General features: G+C 25.3%; 4 protein-coding genes across 10 annotated transcripts in view; 3 read left to right on the top strand and 1 right to left on the bottom strand.

Moving 5' to 3' along the window:
• LOC107070065 (uncharacterized) overlaps positions 1-5,498 on the top strand; it is a 40,910-nt gene extending 35,412 nt beyond the window's left edge. The window contains exons 7-13 of one of the 2 annotated variants that reach the window (XM_015327909.2): positions 72-278; positions 356-1,052; positions 1,134-1,334; positions 1,411-1,569; positions 2,215-2,492; positions 2,570-2,767; positions 3,304-5,498. In XM_015327909.2, the coding sequence (XP_015183395.2) occupies positions 72-278; positions 356-1,052; positions 1,134-1,334; positions 1,411-1,569; positions 2,215-2,492; positions 2,570-2,767; positions 3,304-3,551 (1,988 nt within the window). In that variant the 3' untranslated portion in view covers positions 3,552-5,498. The remainder of the gene's footprint in view (positions 1-71; positions 279-355; positions 1,053-1,133; positions 1,335-1,410; positions 1,570-2,214; positions 2,493-2,569; positions 2,768-3,303) is intronic. The other variant, XM_015327910.2, reaches the window with a different exon arrangement.
• A 381-nt stretch (positions 5,499-5,879) lies between these two features.
• capt (adenylyl cyclase-associated protein 1) overlaps positions 5,880-26,953 on the bottom strand; it is a 35,747-nt gene continuing 14,673 nt past the window's right edge. For 4 of the 6 annotated variants that reach the window (XM_015327917.2, XM_015327915.2, XM_089171991.1 and 1 more), the window contains exons 3-10: positions 23,648-23,860; positions 18,166-18,586; positions 17,752-18,036; positions 17,408-17,652; positions 17,108-17,286; positions 16,564-16,770; positions 8,283-8,426; positions 5,880-8,100 (exon numbers count right to left, since the gene is read on the bottom strand). In XM_015327917.2, coding sequence (XP_015183403.2) covers positions 8,017-8,100; positions 8,283-8,426; positions 16,564-16,770; positions 17,108-17,286; positions 17,408-17,652; positions 17,752-18,036; positions 18,166-18,586; positions 23,648-23,860 — 1,778 coding nt within the window. In that variant the 3' untranslated portion in view covers positions 5,880-8,016. The remainder of the gene's footprint in view (positions 8,101-8,282; positions 8,427-16,563; positions 16,771-17,107; positions 17,287-17,407; positions 17,653-17,751; positions 18,037-18,165; positions 18,587-23,647; positions 23,861-26,953) is intronic. The other 2 variants (XM_015327920.2, XM_015327919.2) reach the window with 1 other exon arrangement.
• LOC149032622 (uncharacterized) lies at positions 8,729-10,707 on the top strand. Its single transcript, XM_089172041.1, has 3 exons — positions 8,729-9,164; positions 9,280-9,437; positions 10,094-10,707. Exons 1-3 carry the CDS (start codon positions 9,149-9,151, stop codon positions 10,391-10,393), a joined length of 474 nt encoding a protein of 157 aa, XP_089028167.1. The 5' UTR covers positions 8,729-9,148; the 3' UTR covers positions 10,394-10,707.
• LOC149032623 (uncharacterized) lies at positions 10,605-16,484 on the top strand. The gene is given in 4 exon segments (XM_089172187.1): positions 10,605-10,708; positions 11,121-11,517; positions 11,889-15,868; positions 15,870-16,484. Coding segments are annotated over 4 exon segments (4,995 nt in total). The 3' UTR covers positions 16,384-16,484.

Below are 26,953 nucleotides of genomic sequence, written 5' to 3' on the forward strand. Positions count from 1 at the left end.
TAATCAACCTTTAAGGATTCCCAATTGAATGATTGATGATCATCATATACATATGTATATATTTTTCACAGATAACTGTCTAGGAGGTGAAGGATTTCGATGCAACGACAACAAATGTTTGCCATCCAGTGCTAGATGCAATATGTTAGGTGAATGTAAGAATTCCGAAGACGAGGCCAATTGTACCTGTGCTGATTTTTTAAAAGCCCAATTACTACATCAAAAGATTTGCGATGGTACACCAGACTGTTGGGATTATTCCGACGAAACTGATTGCGGTGATTAACTGCTCTAAAACAAACATAACCTGTAAAATCAAAGAATTACAATACTGTCTCATTTCCCATGTTGACAGATTGGTGTGTCGAGGGTCAGTTCGTTTGCGGTAACAGCAGGTACTGCGTGGATCAAAACAAGGTTTGTGATGGTTTCCGTGATTGTCCTACTGGTGAAGATGAAAAAAAGTGTGCTGCATTGATCGAGGATTATATCGAACAAGTAACTGACATCTTTGAAAATAAAACCAGTCTATTGGGGAATGGAAATGAAGGAAATGACGAAGACATCTTCAACAAGTCTGAAGATTATTCGTTCGATATGGAAACCGGTCATGATGATGTCCAACACCAGGTGTACGATGATCAAGAAGCTGTGGAATCCACGTTATCCAAAACATCTGCCATACCTGATTCCTTAAATTTATCAATGAACAGAGACACTTACGTGACTGTTGTACAAACTACTATATTACCGGAAGAATCCACAAACTTAACCTATTTAGTATCGGGAAGAGAAATATCTTCAAATTTGAGAAACAATCTTAACAGTGGAACAACGTCCTATCACACAAAAACAAATTCTGCGATTACTTCGATCAAAGGATTTGAAAAAGAATTAAATGGTTACAACGATAAAGGTTATTTGAATATTAGAAAAAATGGCAAGTGGGGGAAACTTTGTTTAAATTCGACCAATAGTTATGACCAGGAAAGACAAACCAATTGGACCATTGAAGATCTTGGTAGGGCTGTTTGCAAAGCTATCACTTATCAGTAAGTTACGATCAATTTATTTTTTATCTTCTTTTAGCAAAAGAAAATAATTCAAATAATTAATTGTAATTTATTGTACAGAGATTATGAAAAAGTAGAAAAAGTTTTTGAAGAAAATCCATCGAAAGGTAATTCGTATTACGTGTTGTCGTTCAATGATAAAACATCTGACAAAACCGTGTTGACTTTTAAACCGTCCAATTGTCCCAGTGGTGAAATTCTTAAGGTCAAGTGTAAAAATTTAGAATGTGGAATAAGAACTCAAACCCCATCGCAAGCCAGGTAAATTGTCCACGTGTGACTCCCAGTTTTTTTCAAGTTTCATGTATACACCAAGTGAATTTCATTTGAAAAACAGATCTCACGTTTCACGACGTTACAGAATTGTTGGGGGCGGTAGTTCATCGGCTGGAAGTTGGCCTTGGCAAGTAGCACTTTACAAAGAAGGGGATTATCAATGCGGAGGTGCACTTATCAATGACAAATGGGTACTCTCAGCGGCCCACTGTTTTTATCGGTAAGTTTTGTCTTGACAATTTTTCATTTGACCCTATCCCTCTCACTCAATAAGATTATTTTCAAAGTATAATATATTTTTCAATGATAACTTTTTTTAACAATTGTTTCGTCATTTTTATTTTTAACCTGTTAACCAGGAGAGACGTATAAATACGTCACAAACGTATTTTACATATTTTATATATAAATAAACGAAAAAAATATATATATATTTCATAGTGTTTTCATTTATTTGAAGCATAAATAATAATAAATAAATAAATTAATAAAAAATAATTAAATATAATAAAAAATATATAATTAAATAAATAAAATAAAATAAAATAAAATAAAATAATATATAAATAAATAATAAAACAATAATTAAATAAAAATAAATAATAAAAAAACTGTGCAATTAAAAGGGAATTCCCCGGTTAACGCGTTGAGCGCCACGCGCGGCAAAAACGAAAAGTTAAACGTCAGGCACCGATGCTTGACATGGCCTCCCTCAACGTTTTAAAGTTAAACAAATAACTTTGAAACAAAAAAGATTATCAAAACGAACGATACCTCATTTTAAAGCTTTAGTCTCTTTTGTCCCTATCGATAGAAACAAATGAAAATAAAATGAAACAACAAATGATAAAAAATATTTGTTTAGTACACTCGACGAGTATTGGGTTGCAAGAATTGGTGCTACAAGAAGAGGAAGTTTTCCAAGTCCACACGAACAATTGTTACGATTGGATCGTATTGTACTTCATCCTGATTATATTGACAATGGGTTTATCAATGATATAGCATTACTCAGATTAGAAAAATCGGTTACTTTTAGCGATTATGTTAGACCAGTATGTTTACCACAGAATGAACCTAAAAGTGGTACAACATGCACTGTAACCGGTTGGGGACAATTGTTTGAGATCGGTAGAATATTTCGTAAGTTTTAACATTAATATTTATACATTAAATATTGTCAAATAATGTTGTAATATTTGTTTTTATATTATTGACAGCTGATACTTTGCAAGAGGTTCAATTACCTTTGATATCAACTGAGGAATGTCGTAGGAAAACTATCTTCTTACCTTTGTACAGAATAACATCTGGAATGTTGTGTGCTGGATTGAAAGATGGCGGAAGGGACGCGTGTTTGGGTGACAGTGGTGGTCCATTGGTTTGTTCTGGATCGGATAATAAATATACCATTCATGGTAAAATATATTATAAAGAAAATGAAATTGTTTAACATTAGATTTACGGATTGAATATTAATTTGACTCTTTAAAAATTTGATTACTATATATTTAGTATATTGTATTTAATATATAGTATATACTCTCTCTCTCTCTCTCTCTAATTATTATAATTAAAATTATTTAATAATATATAATAATATAATAAAATTATAAAAAAAAATTGATAAAATTTTAATATTAAATTTAATTTTATTATAATAAAATTTAAATATATAATATTAAAATTATAATAATTAGTGTAATTATTATAAATATATTATAAACTAATATATATATATATATATATATAACTTAAATATTATTTTTTTTAAAAACATAAAATATTTAATTACCTAATGAAATATACATAAAAAATTAAGTTTTTTATTCAAATGATATTCGTATGTCATTAAAAAAAATATATCCGTAAATCTAGAGTTTAAATTAAAAGATCATAGTTGATAAAATGAATAATTATTGGTTTTGTTTTTTTTTTTTTTTAATTAATTTAGGTATCACTTCAAACGGTTATGGCTGTGCAAGACCAGGAAGACCTGGAGTTTATACGAAAGTTCATCATTATTTATCATACATTGAACGTGTTATTAATTCACATGACAACGTACCATCTATTATAGCATCCTGTAAAGGTCACAGATGTCCTTTGGGTGAATGTTTGCCTAAATCAAGAATATGCAATGGATTCCTCGAATGTTCCGATGGCAGCGACGAACGTGATTGCTCTACGAATTTAAGATAAAAAAAAAAGAAACAAAAAAAAATGCAAAAAAAAAAAAAATAAAAAGACTGACACACACACGTATTTATATACATATATATTATATAAGATTATTTTTTTCCACCATTTTTTTTTTTTCGTATCTTTTGAAAGGTTTATTTTTGACATTTTATTCATTTGCAAAAATCGATTCAAAGAATACGAAAATTCGAACGATATTTTTTTCTTTGCATTTATTCGTAGAAATAATCGAACACGAATAAATGCAAAAGTGCAAATTGTTTATAATTTGTATTAAAAAAAAAAAAAAAAAAAAAAAAGAAAAAACATATCAGTGAGACAAACCTAACCTAAATTTTTTGTTTCTGGGTGGTGTATCTTGTAAGATATTAAAAAAAATAAGGTGTCTATATAAATAGAAAGAGAGAAAAAAATATTAATTGATAAATAATTTCTATCGATTTTTATACTAACCCTTTTTTAGTGCCATATTAACCAACCCTTATCGGTATTTATGTTTGCATATACCGTTGTAAATGAAATTAGCACTAAAAGGGTTAAATTGCATTTGAACAATTGTCACAACTGTAAGTTGTTAGATAAATTAATTAATTAATAATTTTAATATTAATGTAAATGAAATTAGCACTAAATGGGTTAAATTGCATTTGAACAATTGTCACAGCTGTAAGTTGTTAGATAAATTAATTAATTAATTAATAATATTAATAATAATAATGATAAAATATAGATGGATAAATAACTTTCGTATTTCTAATATAAATTATCAATTTTAGAAATAATCGTAAAGTTAATTTATCATTTTAAAACATTAAACAATTAAGAATTCGTGGTACTCGTTGAAAATAATTATGGAGTTCGCGTTATTCGAATTAAGTATTACAATTTAAAATAATTATGTTGTTTTTTTTTTGTTCTTTTAGTAAAAGTTAGAATTTGTATATATACATAGGATATAAATTAAAAAAAAATAAAAACTGAGAGAGTGAAAGAAAAAGAAAAAGAAAAAGAAGATGGCGTCCTTAGCACAATGGTTTCCAAAAAGAAAAAAAAAGAATTAACGTCTTTAGGACAATGGTTCCCAAATATAAAAATAAAAACTGAACCCTTTCTACAAAATTAAAAACTTTTGACAATTTATTTTACAAATTAAATTCAAATAATTATAATAAAATTTTTATTTGAAAATTTATTTCTAATCCTAACCTAAAAATGTGATAATTAAAGAAAGGGTGCAGCATAGATAATATTAAAAATTTAAGAACCATAAAGCTGTAAAGAAAATTAAATTAATAATAATATTATTATTAATAATAATAATAATAATAATTGAAGAAGAGAAACATTTAAAAAGCAAATTTGTTTAAGAGACAGAAGAATAAATGTATTTCTACTACAAGAATCTTTTTCCTATTTTGATCAGACTTTTGTTTTTCTTGTACGTTTTTTTTTTTTTTTTTTTTTTTTTATTGCAATAAAACAGGAAAAAAAAAGATCTTGCGAGCATTTATCATCTGAAAGAATAATTATTATGCGAGAAAAATAGCATGACTAATAATACTCACGATGATGATAATAATAATAATAACAATTAATAATAATAATAATAATTAATAATATTATATCCGATCAAAACTTGGATAAGATATTTTTAAAAGCAGAAATGTAATTGCGTAATTTTTTTTTTTTCTTTTCTTTTTGTTGCATAGGATTATTTTTATAAATATTATAAGAGAGAGTGTTTGTGTGTGTTTGTGTGTGTTTATGTGTATGTGTTTTTTTGTTCACAAGAGAGTAGTAGTAGTAATAGTAATAGTAGTAGTAGTAGTTAAAGCGCGAATGTATTATTATTATTTGATTTCTTTTCTCGTTACCCATAATACAATTTTTAAACGTAAAAATTATGCATACGTCACGACATGTTTTTTTTTTTTTTTTTTTTTTTTTTTATACAACACGGCTCGATATAATTCTCTTTTGTTTTTTGTTTATTAATAATAATAATAATAATAATATTATTAAAATGCTGTGTTAAATAGCAGATAATATTACGTAACTACGACGTCCTTTTATGATTAAAATCCAAATGATATTATTATAATAATAATAATAATAATAATTAAAAAGAAATAAAAAAGTTAGGTTAAGTTAGAAAATAAAAGGTTAATTATTCCTTTCTTTTGTTTTTTCTTTCTTTCTTTGTAATATGTAAATATGTACGATTCATTAAAAAGAAATGATTAATCTCAATATGTCATACTCCGTTTTTTTTTTTTTTTTCATACTTTCATTTCTTTTCTTTAGTTTGTTTGTTTTGTTCGTTCTTCATTTCTTTTTTTTTCTTCTTTTTTTTTTTTTTTTTAATAATGAAACATTTATTTATTTTAATTATACCAAGATAAGGAATAGAGAAATTTGAATATAAGTTATTCATATTTAGTATTGATTAAAAAAAGCCTTTGAATAAAAACGTTCATTTGATTATCGCAAATTGTTGTTCTTTTTTCCTTTTCGCAAAAATCTAAACATTGAAAACTGATTGAAAGTTGTAATTCTAAACTATATTAATTATGCTTAGACAATTAATGACTGTGTACGATTAAACCTTACACTTACGATTAGCATTAGTTATTTATACCGATTGGTAAAAATCACAATTGCAATTTGTATCACGATAATTAACACACCTTGTTGTTGTTGTTGTTGTTGTTTCTTTTTCTTTTTTTTTTTTTTTTGCTTATTCTTGTTTTACATTTTAATTAATTCATCAATTAATTAATTTTTGCTTTTCTGCGCTTTGTTAAAAGACATTCTTCTTCAGGACCGAACAAACCCCATCATCATCATCATCATCATCATCATCATCATCAATGTCGTCATCGTCATCGTACCACATGAGATTTTTAACTAACATGTTATTGTTCACTTATTTACAAAGTTATACGAAGGAAGCCAACGTATTATAATTGAACATAAAGAAAAATTACAATTTATCCAAATGTATCATTTTTAACATTTTCCTTTTCATTCTTTCTTTCTTCTTTCATTTTGTTTTTGTTTTTTTTTTTTTTTTTTTTTTATTTTCGATAGAGTATGAGGAAACCTAAGGAGTGAGAGTGTATATATATATATTTATATATATATGTATGTAATATATAATTTAAATATATACGCTCGAAGAGGAAGAGACATGCAAACCCGGTGATTAAACAAAACTCCCTAAAAATGGCGTTGAACAACAAAAAATTACCCAATGTCGAATGATGCATTAATTATATTATGATCAAACTATTTCAATATGGCGCCGTATGAATAAGCAACGCGCATGCAGCACGCTTCGAATAATTATTATTTATTTATTTATGTATTGAGAAAAAAAAAAACTCATGTTTTAAATTAAATGATTTTGTTGTTTGATGTATTTTAACAATTCCCCGATTGCTATAATAATAATAATAAATATTCGAACTTTGTACGTTTGGTTTGGACAAAAGTTTCATCATTACTGTTATATAAAATTGTGTAAATATATAAAAGTGCTGATAGAACATTTCTATCAACTTTTGTCCACACCTAACCTGAAATTTCATCTCGATTATAGCATTACTATATTATCACGTAGTCATCATCATCATCATCATTATTATCATCATCATCATTATCATCATCATTAAATATTTTATCGAATTCTCGATTCCTAATCTTGCTAAATTGTTTTACCATATTTATTTTCCATATTTCATTTCGAGTAATACGAGAGTCAAATATTTTTTAATATTTTGTCGTCTTCCATTTTGTTTTTTTCTTCTTCTTCTTCTTCTTCTTATTTTTCTTTAAATGAAACACATATACAGAGCTGTATACAACAATGTAGCAGTTCTTTGTAAATTATTTTCTTTTTTTGTTAATAATTTTCTTCTTTTTGAGAAATTACTTTTTCAATTTAATTTTTAATTTTTCTTTTTAAATGAGAATTTATCTAATACCTAGTCTCTCTCTCTCTCTCTCTCTCTCTCTCTTTATCTTTTATTCTCTCTCTCTTTCTCTCTCTCTCTCACTCACGTGGGTCGAAGAAAGGAAGAAGAAAGGATTATTAATCCTAATTTTAAGATAGGATTGAAATCAATTCGTAGCGCGCTTAATTTTTTGTTTTTTGTTTCTTGTTTCTTCTTTTAACGAAGTTCTCGATCCTTTTTAACTCGACTTCATCTTATCATCATCATCATCATCATCATCATCATCATTATCATCATCGTTATCATAACTTCCGAGCATACCTTATTCGAGAAGACAATAAATAATAATAAATTGATGATATCCTTAACGATGACATAACCTCTAATGTGAATCGTACTTGTTAGAAAGATATTTTTAGGCTACGATTAGTAGTATTTTAATTAGGGTGGTTTTTTTTTTTGCTTGTTTTCATGGGATTTTGTTTTTTTTTTGCTTTTTTGTTTTTTTTTTAACCAAGGGAATCGATTGCAATTGTGCTGAGGCCTTTTGGACTGATGGTTGTCTTAAATTGTTCTGGAACAGGATACTCCGTCTGTAAATAATTACAATTTCAATATTATTTTATTATAAATAACTTGATAGAGAGATCAAATGAAATTGTTTAAGATGAACAATTGAATATGTAACAATAATAATAATAATATTGGAAAAAGGGTTTAATAAAGTTTGATTTTTATTTTGTTAAATAAATTATAATATGAAATTCTTTCTTACATAATCTCCATTCCCTTTGGGCACCATGACGTTCATTTCGCTAGATTTGCTTGTTATTAATTCGACGTCCAATGATTCAGAATTCAGATACATTTGACAACCGTCTGTCTTGTCAATTGAAATAGTTGGCACCTTACCGAGTACCTAAAAAAAAAAAAAAGAGAAACAAGAATTAATTGATTTATCAAAAAATTAACAATTGTTTTTGTATAATTACAGTAAATTAGATAAATCAACATTTATATATTATATAATATTATTATAATTATAATGATTACTATATATATATACATAAATATTATAATTTAATATAAATAATAAATAAAAATATTATATATTTATATAAATATATATATATATATATATATATATATATAGTTAATTAATTAATTATATATAATTTTATATATAATTAGTAAGTTACATATATTTATTTACTTGTTATTTTTAATATTAATTTTAATTTTTTTATATTAAATTTTCTTTTTTTTTTAAATGCAACAACAAATTAATTTGTAATCATTAAATAAATAAAAGATTGAAAAATAATATTAAGATATAATAAAATGTTTGTGATGAACTATAACTAATTGAAATGACCTTGTTTCGCATAAATTAAATAGAAAAGGATAAAAAATTATATATTATACATATATATATAACAAAAGCAAAACGTTACTAATATCATAAACAACAACAACAACAACAACAACAACATCGATTTATTCGATTTTGAAGATCTGTTACACGTCATGATATTATACAAATATATTTAATTTTTACAATAAATAATAATCTCGTGGTTGAAACGTATTTGTCCATTTAGGATAAAAACTTCTCCATGAGAGAATATTATCAACATCGATATGCGTTGGCAACCAGGTAAATCAATAATAAATAAAGAATATTAATAAAATGATATATTTTGTAGTACCACGTATAAAACATAACCTAAAAAAAGAAATCATTTCATATTGTATTATATTATGGAAATAAGGTGGTAATTTAGAACCAGTGAGAATAATTTGTGAGACCGATTGGAAACAATGTATACGTGCTATTTTGAGATACATTTGGATGGAAGTTGTTACAGATGTTGTTGATTGTTTAACAACTAAATTAACATTATGGAGAGAAGGATTGTATACATGCAAAGTAATATATATATATATATATATTATCATCGTATTACACAAAACATTGTTTTTAATAAATAATATTAATAATACATATATATTATATATTATATATGTGTTATTTTTATTAAATTTAATACATATATAATAATAAAATAATATTAATTTTTTTAATCAATAATAATAATAATATTATATAAATAATTATATATAATATTGTTAATAATATTATTTTAATCTGTATCGAATTATTATCTTAAGTATTAATTATTTTCATTTAACACGTTAACGCCGGCGCGTACCACCGGTGGCCCGCGTTTGACTGTCCCATCGGGCGGCGTGTACCACCGGTGGCTCGCGTTAGACTGTCCCATCGGGCGGCGCGTACCACCGGTGGTCCACCTTGTTCCAGGTTTGAACAAGCAAAAATCACGCGCCGCCAGATGAGGCGCATCTTAGATTTGAGTGCCGCCCCACAGCGCAGACACTGAAAATTGGCGCCGGCGTCAACGTGTTAAAATAATTTCCTATAAAAAAAATAATACACCATAATTTTTGAAACATTAAACCATCTCATTGATTTTTCTATTTTCCAATTTCACGTTTATATTTCATAAAGAAAAAGAAATTTTATTTGAATTAAATTTTAATTACGTTTTTTTTTTCTTTTTGAAGATTATTACAATTTGCATTATATGTCTGCTGTTATTACTACTACGTGTATTATACATGAAAAGAAAATGGACATTGAATACGATACCACCTAGCAAATATATTCTCAACAGTGTTGGTTGCAAGGTCGATGATTTAGAATTGAAAATTAATATATTGACTTATAAACTTCAATATGGAACATGGCCATTACCTTATCAAATTTTAAATCCTAAATTAAAAAAACAATTACGTAATTTGAGATTAACTTTGTCAACATCGAACGATCGTAATACTTGGATCAAACATATGTTGCTGAAGTAAATAAAAAATAAAATAATAAAATAATAATCATTGAATTTAATTTGAAACAACATTTGTGTACAAGTTTTTGTTATATTTTTGTTTAAATAAATATTATGAGTATATTTTTTTTTTTTGTATATTTAGTTCATCGTCAAAAACGTACTCGTCATCTTCAAAATTGGATTTAACGTCATCTTTACATCGATTGAACGAATTGTTTGACAAAAATATGGAATACAATTTGTCAGAAATAAAATCAAAAGTATTGTCAAATGATCGACAACAAAATTTAACGATTGAATCATTAAAAACAACCAGCAATGAATCTGTCAAGTAAGTTAAAAAAAAAAAAAATTTTTTTAAATAATATTAAACCCTTTGAGTGTTAAAGAAAATTCAATTTAAAAAAAAAACAAAAACAAATTTATTATTAGTATTACTAATAACATTAATTGATATTTTATTATAATCAAATTCTAGTAATAAATTATATTTTTAATATAATTAATAATAATAATAATAATAATAATAATTTAATATATATATAATATTAAAAAATCTACTTTTTATATATTATTATTATTTATATATAAAATAATAATTAAAATAATAATTAATAATCAATACAATTACAGTAAAACAAAATTAAATTATTTTCATTTATATTTATGCAACAATATGCCACGTTGGACGCATATATGCGTCCATAGAGTACTCAAAGGGGTTAAATAAAAATTGTAAAAAAAAAGAAAAAAATAAAACACCTAATATTACAATTTATATATCATAGAAAAAGAAATTCAAATGATATTCAACAATTGTTCGATGGATTTGCGAAGAACAAAAATGTAGAATCAGAAGCTTGTCAAAATGCAAAACAACTTTCATTAGTGGCACGTAAAAACAATGATTCATGTTCATTAAAAAAATTGTTGAAGGATGATAATTCGAAATTTGTAACGTCACCATCGAAAATAATTAATGACGATGGTTGTAATAAATATATCGAAAGTATCGAAGAATGTAAAAGATTTTTACGTGAATTGAAAGAAAGTAATAAAAGATTAGAATTAAATTATAGTTCGTCGGAAATCAGTGAAGATTCTTCTTCTACATTTTTTAAAACTAACACGGACGATAAGGTATTTAAATTTATATAAATTAAAAAAATTAAATATAAAAAAGGAATATTACAAAATATATTATTATATATATTATCTATATAATTTATAAAATAAATAACTATATATATTAAATTGACAACTAAATTCCACAACTAGTTTTAATTTTTACAATTTATTTTTAATAAAATAATTTCCACAAAAAAAAAAAAAACTAAAACCTGAAAACCCATGAAATGCTACAATTTAAAAACAAATGGCTTAAATTTAGTTGCCAATGTAATAATATGTAAAAAAAAAAAAAAAAAAAAATTAGAAAAATAAATGTAACAGATGACCAATACAAATCGTATTATTTTCTGACGATGTATTAACGTTCTGTTTTGTTAAAGTCATCATCATCTTTGCACGCTCAAACAACAGATGCAAGGAATGCAAGTGAAAGATGCAAAATCATCGGACGAGTAAAAGGAACTATCGTTAAACTACAAGAAGAAGAACAACAACAACAACAACAACAAAAACAGCGGTTAGAAAAAAATCATCCAAAAACGTTCGTGAATGCTTATACTAATGGTTTATTACAAATAGATCAAATTAATAATAATAATTGTTCGTTAACTTCGTTAAATTTAAGTATACAACACGATTATGACGATGATAATGACAATGAGGATGATAATTTGTTATCGAATAATTTCATCAACAATTCTACAAATGATAACGTCATATTAATGTCACAAGAAACTTTATATCAGATAAAACGTAAATTGGAAAATCTTGAAAATGTTTTAAACAAATATGGTGTTGTCACGTTAAATTCATCAGTAAAAAATATCGTCAAATTAAAACAACAAGAAGAAGATGAAACAAATAATTCAAAAATAACCACCAACGATATTAAAACAATTTATCGTAATGCAATTGACAACACATATGACAAAATGAAAAATGTAATTAATAATGAACAGATGAATTTCAATGTAAATTTCAATTTGAAACAATATGACGATAAAATGTTACAAACAACTAGCAGCGATTGGGAATTATTTGAAAGTATCGATTCTGAAGAAAATAATTCGACAAGTTCAATGAAAAAAAGTCATTCAGAAAAATCAATGATAGAATATCATGAAGAATCTTATAAAAGTGATGATAATACAATGACAAATGACAAATTTATTTCAAGTAATGATTTGCATAAAGAAGATAAAGAATTATCATCGTCAGAATTTATGGAAACTGACGATGATGATGATGATGATCATAATTCGATTATGTTATCAACTAATTCTACAAATGAATTAGAAATATTGAAATATAGTGACGTAGAAAACAATGAATCTACAGAAATGTTGATAAAAGAAGCATTGCAATGTAAAAACAAACTTTTACACAAATTATATTCTAACGTTGAAATAATAAATGAAATTGAAGAACAAACTATTTCAAATAATTATACAAATGATATTGATAATAATATTGATTGTTTAAATAATGAAAAGACAAATTTGCAATGTAAATTATTGGATATTATTACTGAAGAATCAAGTACTAGTAATTGTACTGATAAAACTAGTGGTACATATATTTTTCAAGAAACTAAACAATCATACAATGATTCAACGTCATCATTGAATGTGAAAATAAATGACGATGAACAAAACAAGGACAAAATTATAATCAACAATAATAACATTGATACAGAATTATATGATAATTTATCGAAACAAATTATACCAATGAATAATTCATCTCAATATTTTAGTTCAAATGATATTTCATCGCCAGAAGAAATTGCAAATGATTCTGAAACATTTGTTATGGAAAAAATAAATAAATCATCATTGAAAGGTAAAAGAAGACACGATGAAGTTACATTGTTAAATGATGACAATGATGATAATAATGATCATGATGATATAAATGATGATTGTAAAAGACAATGTCATCGTGACGATGATGAAGAAGATGAAGATAATAAATGTTTGATATCTTATGGTGAATTACGTAAAGCTAAGAGCTTTAATATGTCATTTTATCAAAATGATTATTATAAAAATAATGTTACAAATAATATCAATGATAATTTATTAACAAAAAAATGTATTAAAGATAACCTAGAAAATTCAACAACTCCTAACAATGATAATAATGACACAAACAATAAAAATCATGATGATGATGATGATAATGATGATTTTCAAGATGATAATAATAAAATGGAAGAAACCGATGATGATTTATTATCATTCAATCGAACTACCGATTCATCTAGTTATGGTGGTAGTAGTAATATAAAATATCAATTAATGATTGATAATGGTAGCATGACAAATTTATTTTCACCAACTGATTCAAATTTGGATAATAAAAGTTGTTGTTTGTCATCGTCGGTCATTAAAAAAGATGACATATTATACGATCATGATTTGTCATTAAAAAGACGACCAGGAATGTTATCATTTGCCCAACTCAAAATGAATACCCTAATACCCAATGAAAATGATTTATTTCAAAATCCATATTTTTTATCAGAAACAACAACAACAACTCTTTCAGAAATAAATTGTCGTGAAAGTATTGAATTTAATTTAATTCCAATATCAAATATTTTTACAATGACGCGTGAACAAATTTTCAATGATATTACAAATGATTTATCATCGTCATCAGCATTACGAATATCTTATAAAAATGATGGACAAAAAAATGGCATTGAAGTAACTGAAATGATTGAAAATCAAATTTATGAAACTTCTGATAATCAACGTGAAATGCAAATAATTCATGAAGATGATCAAATTTATGAAACTTCTGATCATCAACATGAAATGCAAATAATTCATGAAGATGATCATGAAAAAAGTATACTTTGTATTACGAATATTATTGATAATAAAAATGATGATAATCAAGATAGTATGATATCACAATATAACATGATTTCAAAAGAAAGTAGTTCATATTTTACAGGTGATGATACTTCAAGTTCTATTAATAAAATAGATGATTTGGATTGTTATCAAGAATCATCGAGTAATATTAAAATGAACAATGATACAATTCAAGAAATTGATATTTGTAATGATATATTAGAATATTGTTTAAATACTTGTATAAAATTGTTAATAAAAAAAGAAACTGTGTGTGATGAGATGAATAACAACAACGAATCATTGGAACAATTGAATGATATAAAAACAACAACAACAACAACAGCAAAGAGTGAAGAATGTATTATTTATAACAATAATGAAACATTGATTTCACATATTGAAGAAACAAACGATTTGGAATTATTCAACGATGTTAAAAAATCTATCGAAGAATTTAATGAAAATTTCATGGAAAATAAATCCGAAGGATTTATATTTGATGGTAGTATTTGTTACAAAAAACCACCACAACCATTTCCTATTACAGATGAATCCAATTTCAAAAGAAATAATCGTACACGTAATACAAACATTAATTCCAAATGTAAAATAACAAATAATAATAATAATAATAATAATAATAATAACAAATCTAAAGAACCGATAAATGTGAAAGGAAGTACGATGACGTATTCCAAAAGATATGGAACAATAAATAACAATAACAATAATAATAATAATAATAATAATTCGCAGCTTAAAGCAAAAAGTAATTTGAATATAATAATTGATAACAAAGATATGGTTGTATCAGATTCTTTAACAAAATCATATACCAGACCTAACAGTTGCAATTTATCACGAGATAAATCACGATTAAATAATAAAAATGATTATTTTTCATCACGTTCGGCTGTTTTTTCTCGATCGAATAACGATCAAATGAAATCGAATTCAGAAACAGGTTCCAAATGTTCAATAATATTGACCCAACCGAAATCATTTTCTAAATCATGTATACCAATATTAAAAAGTCGATTGGATTCACGAAAAATTGAACAACATCCAACATGTCGACCTAAAAGTCCAATCAGAGGACCATTAACTATGCGTGGTTCATTTAGAAATAAATTACATGATAATAATAATGATAATCTTAGTGAAATCAATGTTATACCAAATGAAGGTAATTTTATTAATAAAGAAGAAACACTTGGACAACATTTGGATAATAATAATAAAATTATTGAGAAACAATTTAAAACTGTATCATCATTGTCATCATCGTCATCGTTGTTATCGTTTAAAGAAGAAAAAGTTAATCTAATTGATGATGAAGATTGTAATAATAATAATAATAATAATAATAATAATAATAATAATAATATCGTACCTAACGAACAAACAATAATATACGTTAATATAATCAATCATCATGATAGCAACGTAACAAGAATACTTGATCCTGATAAATTTCTTGAATATAATAAAAAAAAAGATTGGAAATGATTCATCATCGTCAGATCCTAAATTCCATGAAAACGTGTCGTCATCTTCACCATTTGTAATAATGACTCAAGAAAAACATATCTTGCCAAAAGTTGTAACAATAATGTCTTCTATAACACCTAACAATACTAATACTAATAATAATAATAATAATGATATCGATTCAAACGATAGTCAAAATTTATCCAATACAAATGTATCATCAAGTGGTAAGTTAAAAAATTTCTGGTCATTCACGATTCAACAAAAAGAAATGGAAGTTTCTGTAAAACCATCGGTCACTGATACGAGTACTTCAATGTCGGATTTTCTTAAAATCAATGAAACGATTATGCCATTTAAAGAGTGTCAAATATTTGGCGTACCTAAAGAATTAACCAATGAAGAATATTCTTATTTGTTTGAAATTTTAACGTGTAAACAAAATCTTGGTTATTTAAAGGAAATACAAAATTTGTGCAATAGACTTAGATTAAGAAACAACACTAATAATGTTTAAACGTGATGATTTTATCTCTTCATCTATTCATATCGATTCTTCTTATGATATTTGTGTCTTTTGTTATATATATATTTTTTTTGAGAAGAAATATACCTCTCGTTTTGTTTGTATAACGTTATATACTTTAATATAAATTTTGAATAATTAAATAAAAAACAAATTATTAAAAAAACGTACCTGCATCTGTACACTTTGACAGTTGACGAACTCGATACTCGATACTACCGAGTCGAATACAACCGACGATTTGCGACAAGAATCCATGACGATTGAATTAACTTTTCCTTTGACGACCATTGTACTGTCCTGACAACGGAACATGTAAACAACGTTGTTCATCTCGACGTTGTCGATGACCAAGTCTTTGTTACCTTTGTGATATTCCTGTTTTTCATTTTTTTTTTTTTAAGGAAATAAGAACAAAATCATTCATTAATAATATATATATTATCAATTCATTGGTAATTGTATATATTAAGTGGATAGGAAAGTAATGTCGTTTTCTAACTTGAAATTTAAACGAATAAATCTTTAAATTAATAATATAATAACACCTTGTGTGTTATCAACAACTTTTTTTTTATCTAATATGCAAATGTTAGAATATTGGATTGATAAAAATCACAATTGGTTTTTAATTAAAATATGCATGTGTAGAAACAACATTAGGGTTCAATACAGGTACCCCTAATAATAGGACGATTTGAATGAGGATACATACCACTAGCCATTTTTTACCATCCTTAGTAAACACAGGTGGTTTATCGATAGGCGCGTTAGCTGGTAATACAGTTTTTCCTGGTACTGCATTACCAAAAACAGGAGCTTTAAATGGAGCTGGACCAGTTCTTAAAGATGGGTTCTTATGGGTCTGCATGTCCGACGTGACTTTTTTCAAATCTATAAACGAGTATAAAATAAAATAGAAATAAAATATAAATGATAGTGAAACACATACCACAAACACATGAGTATCATCGAGATTATGTGTTATTTTATTATTGCCAAAATATACACTTACTCTTCGTGATACCTTCCCCTTGATTAATTTCTTTGAACAGTGCACTTCTGTCGTCGCTGACGTTCAATGCTGATACCTCTGGTAAAGGCATGGAAGGTGGTGGTGGTGGTGGAATCCCCACTGGCGCAGAACCACCACCAGATTTTGCCCATACCAATCCCGTTGTATGATGTTGTCTAACGTATTGTTGAAGATCGTTCAATGTTTGTACCCATGCTTTACACCAATCCACGTGCGTTTTGTCTCTGTCAAATATAAACATAAATTATATTTAATATTTAAAATCAAACGATGATGTTTTTTATTTCAAAAAAAAAAAAAAAAAAAAAAAAACAAATACTAACTTCTCTTTCCAATCCTTTAAAACACGATTGGTATAAAATTGTCCAGCATCGTTCATCTCTTTAACGTAAGGAGCTGGTGTAGGTGAAAAAGCAACCCATCCCAATGCTGGAATACTTCCACTTATGGCAGATAAATGATTGAAAAATGGCGAGTTTCTATTCTTCTCGCTGAATTCTTGAATTTGAACAATCTGTGCTGATGTTGGTGCTAACAGTGACATTTGTTCGGATTGATTGGTTGGGGCTGTACGACTGCCAGCCAATTTGATGAAACCAAGTTGTATTCTTTAAAATATCAAACGTTCAAAGATTATTTTTTTTTTTTTTTTTTATAATAGAAACAAATGTGATTTTTATACAGACATTAAATAATATTACAAATAAAACAAAAAAAAAGTTAATAATACAACTTACTGGAATGCTTTTTCAACCATTTCACTTTGGGTGGCTACAACTCCGCCAATTTTTTGGCTCAATTGAAGATACTCCTTCAACGATCCTGCCAACAAATCTTCATAGCCTGCGACAGACATACTGTTGCTGTTGATGTTACTGTTACTATTAATATTATTGTTGTTGTTGTTGCTGCTGGTTGATTGTATTAAATTGTAAGATGCTTTTTCTGGTGAAGATAATGGCGACGCCGCTGTATTTCTCGTTGATACCGGTTGTGGTTTATTCGGTGACGGTGCGTTGGTTTCAACTGCTATTTCTTGAGTTTGAGTTTGAGTTACAGACTGTCCAACAGCTGGTACTCTTTCCAATCGTTTGATACCACTCTCAAGTCGATTAACCAGATCCACCAATTGTTCCAACTTGTCGCTTGCTTCGCAACCTTAAATTTAATTAATGTTATAATTAATATACTGTATATATGTATATATGTATATTTATAAGAATATATATTTTTTTTTTTAATTAACGATACTAGATGCAAGAACAAAATTATTTCTCAATTGTTTTAATAAAACATTTACACTCCCTTAGGAAAAAAACAAACAAACATTAAGTTATTAAATTTACGAACGATGTGATGATTCTTATCATTATTATTATTATTATATTATATGCGTTCTAGATGAAATTACTTTCATGCTGTAAAAATAAAATATATAACACTTACATGCAATGCAAGGTAATCAAAAAAAAAAAAAAAAAAAACATGTAACAATTTTTCTAACATACATTTATTAAAATTATTTATTTAATTATTTATATTGCATGCTAATGTTAAATAATTAAATATTAAATAGGGATTACTATACTTTTTTTTTTTTTTTTATAAAAATACTGCAAATACGAACGTATTATACATGTAATATTAAAGGTAACATTTTTGTGGTAGTATTTTTTTTTTTTTTTTTTTACTGTTAGAATGGAATTTCGACAAGTTAGGAGAAATGAGAATTTTATGCACGTTGTTGCCATAATAATAATAATTCGTAACACCTGGTGATGGTATGAAGAAAATGTTCGCGTATTTTAAGATGTTTTTTTTTTTTTTTTTTAAGACCGTATATATTATTAAAAACGGAATTTACGGTTTTAAAAATAGTTTCATGTCAACATTCTATCATCATTTTCTCATCATTATTATGTTGCAAGTATTGTAACACGTATTTAAAATACTTTTTAGAATTTATACAAAAGTGTAATATAATAACTGGAAAGTTTAACAAAATATTTAGAACATGTTAACGAACACATCTATAAATATACACACCCACACAGACACACAAACAAACAGACACATAGATAAACAGACACACTTGAGATAGATGACAAAGATTTAATTGTAATATTTAATAAATTTGAGTATTAAATATTGAAAAATGAATTCTTGGAATAATAATAATAATAATAATAATAATATTATTAAATCAAACTATATTATATATACATATGTATATAATATAATTATTTATTTATTATTATAATATATATATATATATAATATAATATAATATAATATAATATAATATTGTAATATTACATTATATATATATATATATATAGTAATAATATAATATATATTAATAACATATTAATTAATATTAATAAAATAATATATATTAATAACATATTAATTAATATTAATAAAATAATAAAATATAACTAATATTAATATAATAATAATAATAATATAAATATAATGATTATGATAGAAAATTAAAGTACTAATACACACACAAAAATAAAAAATAAAAATAGAATTAATAAATTGATAATTTACTGTACCTTAAAAATAAAATAAAATAAAATAAAAAACAAAGAAAATTATTGAAAAATATTTCTATAATAAATTTGAAGTATTATGACGTTGTTATGTAATATTATACAGATTATTAACATATACACCAATAACAATACGTATATTATATATACTTTATTAGTCTCTTTAATACTCTCTGTAAAAAAAAAAAAAATTAGTAAAAAAAGAAAAAGATAGACAACGTGAATTTGAACGTACTTGACTTTAGGAAAATCTACGTAAGACTGAAAAAGATACTTTCAGAAAGATAGTTTCAAGATTCTAGAATATCCGTGTTCTATTATTAGATAACTTTACGCAAATCCACCAACAGATGTATATTAGTAATATAATTTTACTGTATACTTTCGTATAAAATATCTTCAACACACACTCAGAGAAACACACATACTCACATACATCATACACACATATATATATATATTTAAAGAATATTTATAAAACGAATAAAAATACGTGTAGGTGTTAAAATTACTATGATATGACTCAGATCAAAATACGATTTATATTTGTCTGTATTATAATTCATTTAATAACATAAATATATAACATGCTCGTTGATTATACGGTTTGTTAAACATAACCTTACTTATCAACACAAATATACATGTAGTATTAATACGTACATGTATACATATGTGGTATACTCTAAGATAAATTAATAAAAGTTTACGTTAGAATAATAATCTTTTATTATTATTATTTTTTGATTTTTTGTGTTATTCGTAAACTTAGCACCCTCACCACCATAATCAAAACAATAACTGTATGGTTGATTATTTCTTTCTTTTATTTATTTCTATTTTATTATGTCAATGTTAATAATGTTATGTTAATGTTTTCTATTTTATAACAATGTTAATATATAATAATAATAATTATTATTATTATTATTTTTATTCGTAAACTTAGCACCCTCACCACCATATTCAAAACAATAACTGTATGAGTTGATTATTACTTTCTTTTCTTTATTTCTATTTTATTATGTCAATGTTAAAAAAAATACTATTAATAATTATTATTATTCGTAAACTTAGCACCACCATAATCAACACAATAATTGTATGGTTAATTATTTCTTTCGTTTATTTATTTCTATTTTATTATGTCAATGTTAATATATAATAATAATAATAATTATTATTATTTTTATTCGTAAACTTAGCACCTTCACCACCATAATCAACACAATAACTGTATGGTTGATTATTCCTAGCTTTTTTTTATTTCTATTGTATGTGAATATTAAAAATAACAAAAGAAAGTTGAAATATAGGTCAAAGACACAAAGATTAAAAAAAAATAATAATAAAAATAATAATAATTGCAGTGAGAAATGACTACGTTGGTGAACTAAAGGAAATCTTCCAACTTTGTCCTTTTATATTTTTTCCATTTATTTAAACGTCTATGTCTTGGCACACACACACACACATACATACACATGAACATACACACATTCGTATCTATTCTCAGATGAATTGTTCTTTATTTTAAGATAAAAACCGTATATATATATAGTGAGTGACATTTAAAAATAGTAAACTGTAACACTTATCAGACATTTACTTGAACAACTATTTGTTATAAATGATAGTAGTATTTATTTTAGAATAAATACAGGAATAATACTAATGTCAATCATTTTGATTTATATTATATTTACGAACTGTTTAATTTATTAATAATGTTTCAATAGTATCGTGTAATTCAATTAATTCGATTTAATGAAAAAATTTTCAAACAGTTCGATTTAAAATCCGTGTCATTCGTTCGATTTTCTATTTTTATTTTTCCTCTATTTTCTTTGATTTTCTTTTACTAATCTAAACGAACACGAAACAACGTTCATTCTCATTCTCACTCTAATTGATAACTGCAATAAATTTATATTAATTAAATAGATATGTATATATATATATCAATACGTCTGTTATAAATTCTGGCACGTATTTTCAATTATTTTCAATATTGAATTTATTTTTCAAATAAAATTGTATTTTTACACGTAATATGAAATACGATATGTGTTGTATAAAAAGTTTATACAAGAGATAAAAAATAAAAAAAAAAAAAAGTGATAATTTTTGTAATATAAAAATCGTGCATAATAATAATCTCATGCAATCGTGAATAAATTAAAAATATAAAAAAATATAAAAGAAAATATTTAAAAAATGCATACAGAAACATACACACACACACACACACGCACGCACGTACACGTACACAAGAAAAATAGAGAATTTAATTTTTATTTATAAAAAAAAAATAATTAATATAATAAATTTCATAATTATATTATATATCATTGATTGGTATAGAATTCTGTTCTATTTATTTTGTTTTATTTTTTATTATGATACAAATAGAAAGGTTAATAAATATTAAGAAATATATATATATTTTTTTTTTTATATATATATATACCTAAAAGATAAAAACTAATTTTAGTTTTATGAAAAAAACAAATTTTAATATCAAACGTAATTTCATTATTACGTTATACCAAAGAAGAAAACTTGTATTCTCGCTTGAGTACTGAAAAAAAAAAAACCAAACCGTAAAACATAGAAAAGAAAAAAAAGAAAAAAAAAGAAAAAAAAAATATAACCGGAGGCAAGAAATATTTCACGAGCCTTGATAAACTCGGTGACGCAAGTTTTTAAAGGTAGAGGTGAGTACATGTACCATGTTTTAATAAATAAAAAAATAGTATATATATATATATATATATACAACCTCGATGAAGTTATATAGTTTGTGAAAGGAACTTTTAACGAAAGGAAAAGAAAGTAAAAAAAAAAAAAATAAATAATAAATTGGAACAAAGAAAAATATTATTTTTCAGAAAATTGTACGAGGTTTTTTCGAATTACGTAAAAAATTCAAGCGCATACTCCTCCTAAATAAAAATTAAAAAAAAATAATTAAAAAAAAAAACTACAACCAAACAACAAAAAATAAAAATGAATAAATAAATACTGAAAAGAATAAAAATACCCTGTATATTAATTGACTAAATGAATTATACAAAATGAATTATAAATATATGTATAATAAATATAACTGTACTAAAAGTATTACTATATATACATATATATATATAAAATAATGTTTAATAATAAATTATATAAAAGTAAAGTAATATATATATATATATAGATATTACTATATATATTTATAGTAATATATAGTAATATATGGCAATATAAAATAATATATAGTAATAAATAGCAATATCTAGTAATATATAGTAATATATATTACTATAGAATATAATATAATAAAATAAAATAGATAAATACAAATTTATATATAATATCAAAAGTTAAATAATCAATCAACAGATGGTTAGTTAACCACCAACAACAAGAACAACAATAACAACCATAACAACCATAACAATAATAAAAGTAGATAACAATTATGGTTAGATTCATTTCGCAGAGTAGGATAATTAAATGATGAACGAGTTATGGATGATTTTCATTGATAAAACCTCGATTTCTATAATAACAACAATAATAATAATAGTAAAGAAACATGTGTGTGTGTGTGTGTGTGTGTATCATGCATAATATAATAAATAAAATGATTGTTATTAATCGGAGCCCTAACCGGAGTGAACCATCGGTCCTAAAGGGTCGAATCTCACTCTGTGCTCCGAAGAATTTTGTGTAGCTTGAAGTAAATCGGAGAAGAACCTGTGACGCCTTAATGCTAGCTCGTCGCGTGCTACGGGGGTTGCAGGGGGTTCTTGCATCCCACTGCATCCCTCTGATCCTGAATCATCGTCATCCTCTTCTGACAGCCAACGTGGAATCGCAGAAACTACGAAAAGCATAGTTTTTTTCTTTCTTTCTTTCTTTCTTTCTTTCTTTCTTTCTTTACCCCCAACCCCTACAATCTCTACAATCTCTACAACTCTACACTCTACACTTTCTAATTATTTCATCCCCTTCAAACCCCCCATTGTTTCTTTTAACAAGTATCACATTCGTCACTCTTTCTTTTATGTTTTATTTGTTAAATTTGATTTGTTATTAATTATTATCGCGTATTTAAATAATTATGGGAATATATGTGTTTGAAATAATTTTTTTTAATGAGTTTGTAATACATATTATTTGTTTATATGAAAATGTCTGGTATATGGTGATCCAAATTTTAATTAATTATAATTTAAATATATTATAATTGTAATTTAAATATATATATAATTATATATTAATAATTATATAATAATATATATATATATATATATACATATATAATAATATATAAAATAATATATATATAATATATTATATTATATACGTAATATATAAAATAAATTATATAATTATAATTTAAATATATAATAAAAATTGTGTATCGCAATTTTTGTTTTATTTATGTATTGTTTCTTTTTTTTTTTTTTTTTTTGAACAAATTAATTATAAAAATTAAATTAATTTCTATTTATAATTATAGTTCAATTTTTTAATTATTTTTTATTTCCCTATACACCCTGACAAAATATCGGCGTCGGTGTTTAACACTTTAATGGCCGCTCACACAACATAATATGTGTTATAATATTATAATTTTACATATAAATAATTGTTTTAATAATTAATATTAAATTGCTATTGTTTATTATTTTACGTGTATGTTGATACATGTTGTATATTATTTCGTGAATTTTTTATACAAATTTGTTTCAATTAACTCTTCAAAAATATTACCATGCCCCAGGCGACATTTGACTGCATAAACGTGCGGCCATTAAAGTGTTAAAAAACGTGTAAAATTACGACAATCGTGTATTACATTAAAAAAAAAAAAAAATATGTCCAATAATAATAATAATAATAATAATACGCTCGAAATAATCCTATCACGAAATACCATTTTGATTCGAACAATAGGAATGATCACAGGGGTGCAGTGAGGGATGGTAATTTACGGTCGATCGGATAACAATCTTCGATAATCGATTAACTTAATCGTCGTGATTCTCAATAACAAAAAAAATAAAAAAAAAAATAAAAGAAAAATAGCTTTTGCATCCATCTTCTCGTCATGATCGATCGAAAAAATCGAATCCCAGAAATTGCCGATGCCAACAATATGGGGGGATGGAATGGGGATGAGGGATGGGGATGATGGTTTCTCACTCTAGTAAAACGAATATCGGATTTTCTATCGTAACCCTTTTCCTTCCTTTTTTTACACGATAGTATTGAACATGACATAAGGAAGAAGAGGATGACGAGGGGGTGAGTGGAGGGAAAGGATAGGAAGGGTCGAGGATAATCGAAGGATAATAAAAGACGACAACAGTCGGTAGTTGGTGGAATTTCTAAAGATGGAACACGAATAACCAACGTAATCGAAACTTGGAAATCTCATATCGGATATAAAAGAGTATTATAATAATAATAATAATAGGGAAAATTGTATGTGTGCGTGTGTGTGTGTGTGATGGATGGGGATGATAACGAATCGAATCATGTTATGATAAATAAAAAAAAAAAATGGACATTATTGCTATACTAAAGCCTATTCCAACATTTATTGTGGTTTGTTATCTTGTCGATAAAAATACTTTGTCAACCGAAGCCATTGAAAAAGATAAAAAAAGGGGTGGAAGAGAAGAAAGGGTAAGGAGTGAGAGAGAGATATAATATTTGTGTGTGTGTGTGTGTGTGTGTGTGTGTGTGTGTGTGTGTGTGTGTGTGTGTGTGTGTGTGTGTGTGTGTAAGTGTGTGTATTCTAGTTTCTATTAAAACCATTTTAGGTCAAATAATCAATTTTCGATGAACGTTATGATCGACCTTAACCAACCAACTACCTTTCCAAACACCCACCCCACTACCACCCCACTCTAACCTCGTTTTGGTTCTCAATTTGATTGCGGTCTTGGTCGTGAATGTGAATTTATTTTTAAATAATATCATGTAAATATATGATGGTAATTGCATATATATATAAACGAAAATATATGTACGAAATTTGGAAAATATTTTATTCGAAGATGGATGGATGGATGGATGAAAGGAATGTTTTATTTTGACTTTCTTTTTTTTTTTTTTTTTGGTGAGAAATGATGACGATAAAGGACACGGAAATAACAGGAATGAAAAAGTAAGCAACTGTATTTTAAAAGAGGATACCTCACTCGAATAAATTCAGTATACGTCAGCTCGTTTCTTAAGTATTCTCGACCTTCCTGTATAAGTATTATATATATATATATATATGATAATCATATAGGATTATATTAAAGGGACAACAACTTTTAGCATTCGGTTGACAAAGCGGTTTACAATATTTCAAATATAAATTTATTTATTATCTCATAGAAATTAATATTAAGAAAGATTGACGAGTATGTATAAACACACACATATTATATATGTTAATATGTGTAATTCAAATAATTATGAAACTAATTGAAATCCTTAAAAAAAAAAATTGTAAAACATATTATAATATTAATATAAAAAATTCTAATAATTATTTATTTTAATACTATAATATAATATATTATAGTATTATTATATAATAAATAATGTATTATTTATATTAATACTATAATAATTTAATTAGCAGTTAATTGGATTTTTTTATTTATTCTACCCTTTCCCTACCCTTTCCTAAACCACATATGCCAATAAATTAAAAAAATAAATTAAATATTAAATATGTTAATACGTGTAACTAAAAAAATAATTAAACTAATAGAAAATCTCTTTAAAAAAAATATATATATATAATAGAACATTAAATTATAATATAAAAAATTGTAATACTATAATAATTTAATTATAATAATTAAATAATAATTTAATTATCAGTTAAATTAATTTCTCTATTTACTCTACCCTTTCCTTTTCCTTCCCTTTCCTAAACCATATATAAATAAATAAATAAAAAAAA

This window comes from Polistes dominula, unplaced genomic scaffold (assembly GCF_049000335.1).
Source record: "Polistes dominula isolate Pdom_NZ unplaced genomic scaffold, Pdom_raw_medaka contig_73, whole genome shotgun sequence".
In the NCBI taxonomy this organism is placed as follows: Eukaryota; Metazoa; Arthropoda; class Insecta; order Hymenoptera; family Vespidae; genus Polistes; species Polistes dominula.

Coding starts and splice junctions, on each gene's coding strand:
- LOC149032622 (XM_089172041.1), top strand. Junction 9,438..10,093: donor AAGGATTGTATACATGCAAA/GTAATATATATA, acceptor TTCTTTTTGAAG/ATTATTACAATTTGCATTAT.